Source organism: Nilaparvata lugens, unplaced genomic scaffold, assembly GCF_014356525.2.
Source record: "Nilaparvata lugens isolate BPH unplaced genomic scaffold, ASM1435652v1 scaffold11005, whole genome shotgun sequence".
Taxonomy (NCBI): Eukaryota; Metazoa; Arthropoda; class Insecta; order Hemiptera; family Delphacidae; genus Nilaparvata; species Nilaparvata lugens.
Window position 1 is genome coordinate 1 of NW_024089671.1, and position 1821 is coordinate 1821.

A 1821-nucleotide genomic window follows, 5' to 3' on the forward strand; every position below is an offset into this window, starting at 1 on the left:
GTTGTCTCGCCCCGCACCGCACTCCTGGTATGGCCACCGCTCCTGGTACTCTCACCGCGGTCGCCTACTACCAGGCGCTCAGTCACCAGCACTCCTCACTTTGTATGTACCTTCATATCACAGAGAAAAGCCGTATAGAAGTTTTCTCTCACCATACTATTACTAGTAGTTCTGTGAACAGTAGACCTCACGCAGTATTCTCATCCACAAGTACCTGATTGAACTATAGACCTTATGGAAATACAACAATAGACTGGCTCTCCTCACATCTGTGTAATCACTTGTCAGCTGATTTATGATGAATAATTCTATAGTCTGATTTTTACTCTATATTGGCGTATGAAGGAGGCTCCTTTTTCCTTTTATATTATCCTTGAAATGCAAAATTTCCAAAAACCTTGTATATACGTCGACGCGCATGGTGTGATATATTCATTTTTATCTAATTTATTACTTTCCTTGCCCTATTACCATAGGTGAGGAAAATATGCTTTCCAAAAAAAAATCAAGGTACCCTATTTCAAGTTTTCTATACGTTTATAAAATCTGGTCCAAACATGATTTTTTCATCTAGGATATGAATATTATATATTATTACTATTATTTATTATTTGAGCTTCCAATTTTCATCTTCTCTACCTCATCAGTAATCAACCAATGAATTTAAATGAATTTAAATGCATTTAACAGCCTTTTTAGAATGTTGGTGTGTGTTTATGTGTGTGGTGTGTGGTGTGGCTGTCTTCCCCTCCCTGTATGTGTGAGTGTAGTGTGTAGTTGTGCTACAATATTTCTATGATTGAATAATAATTTCTATTATCTAACATATCATAATTCAATTTCCTTCTTTATTTAAGTTATTCTTTTCATTTCAATAAATGGCCTAGCCAAATCTAATTCCAGGATTTCTCTCAAGTTATAATAATTTAATAATGTAATTACGAACTCAAACAACTCACAAACAGACCTGCGTGTCCATGTGAGTGTTGTTTCAATTTATCTTTTTATATATTGTTTATACTGTAAATGCTGGAACAAATAAATTTGATTTGATTTGATTTGGATTATATGTGTTGCAGCCGCCAGCTACCTGGTAGCTTTGGCTGGGCGTGGGCCTGTGCGTGTGGCCCCTAGTCGAGTACAGCATCCACCGCTGGCTGTTCCACGCATGCCCGCCGTCCGCCTCACGGCTACTCATCACGCTGCACTTCGGCGTACACGGCCTCCATCACAAGGCTCCCTTCGACACGCGTCGCCTGCTCTTTCCGCCCGCGCCGGCGCTCTCTCTTGCCGCCTTGGCGTACCTCGTGGTGCGGACGGCGTCTTCCGCCTCCTTGGCGGCGGCTGTTGCCGCCCCTCTGGCCACGGCTGTACTGGCGGGCGCCCTCACCGGCTTCCTCGGCTACGATCTGACGCACTTCTATCTGCATACGGGATCGCCCGCACCTGGGTCACGGTTGTACCGCCTCAAGCGACGCCATAACCAGCATCATTTCGCCCAGTTTGATCGCGGTAATTACTAAAAAAAAGACATCATAGACCTAATTATTAAACTCCTCTCAGCTAGTCTGATAATCAATACAACCCGAGTTCGAGTCTCGACCGGGGCAAAAAGTTTTCGACCACAGCACAATCACATAGATACGGCTACCCTGTCTTTCGCAAGAGCCGATAAGTCTTCGGTCCCGACTACCTAAAACCATAGAGAAACAATAGAATAAGTAGATATCCCGTGGTATAGGGTGTTTATGTCGCAACATTCACTGTTATCTCAAGCCAATAGTAAGCATGGTTCTTTCCCGTGAAGCTGTGTGACGCTGG

At 43.4% G+C, this 1821-nt stretch overlaps 1 protein-coding gene across 1 annotated transcript; it reads left to right on the top strand.

Moving 5' to 3' along the window:
* Positions 1-1097: 1097 nt before the first annotated feature.
* LOC120355399 (fatty acid 2-hydroxylase-like) lies at positions 1098-1544 on the top strand (the record flags this gene model as incomplete). Its single annotated transcript, XM_039443759.1, has 1 exon — positions 1098-1544. A coding segment is annotated over one exon (426 nt), but the record flags the coding sequence as incomplete, so codon positions are not given.
* Positions 1545-1821: the final 277 nt, after the last annotated feature.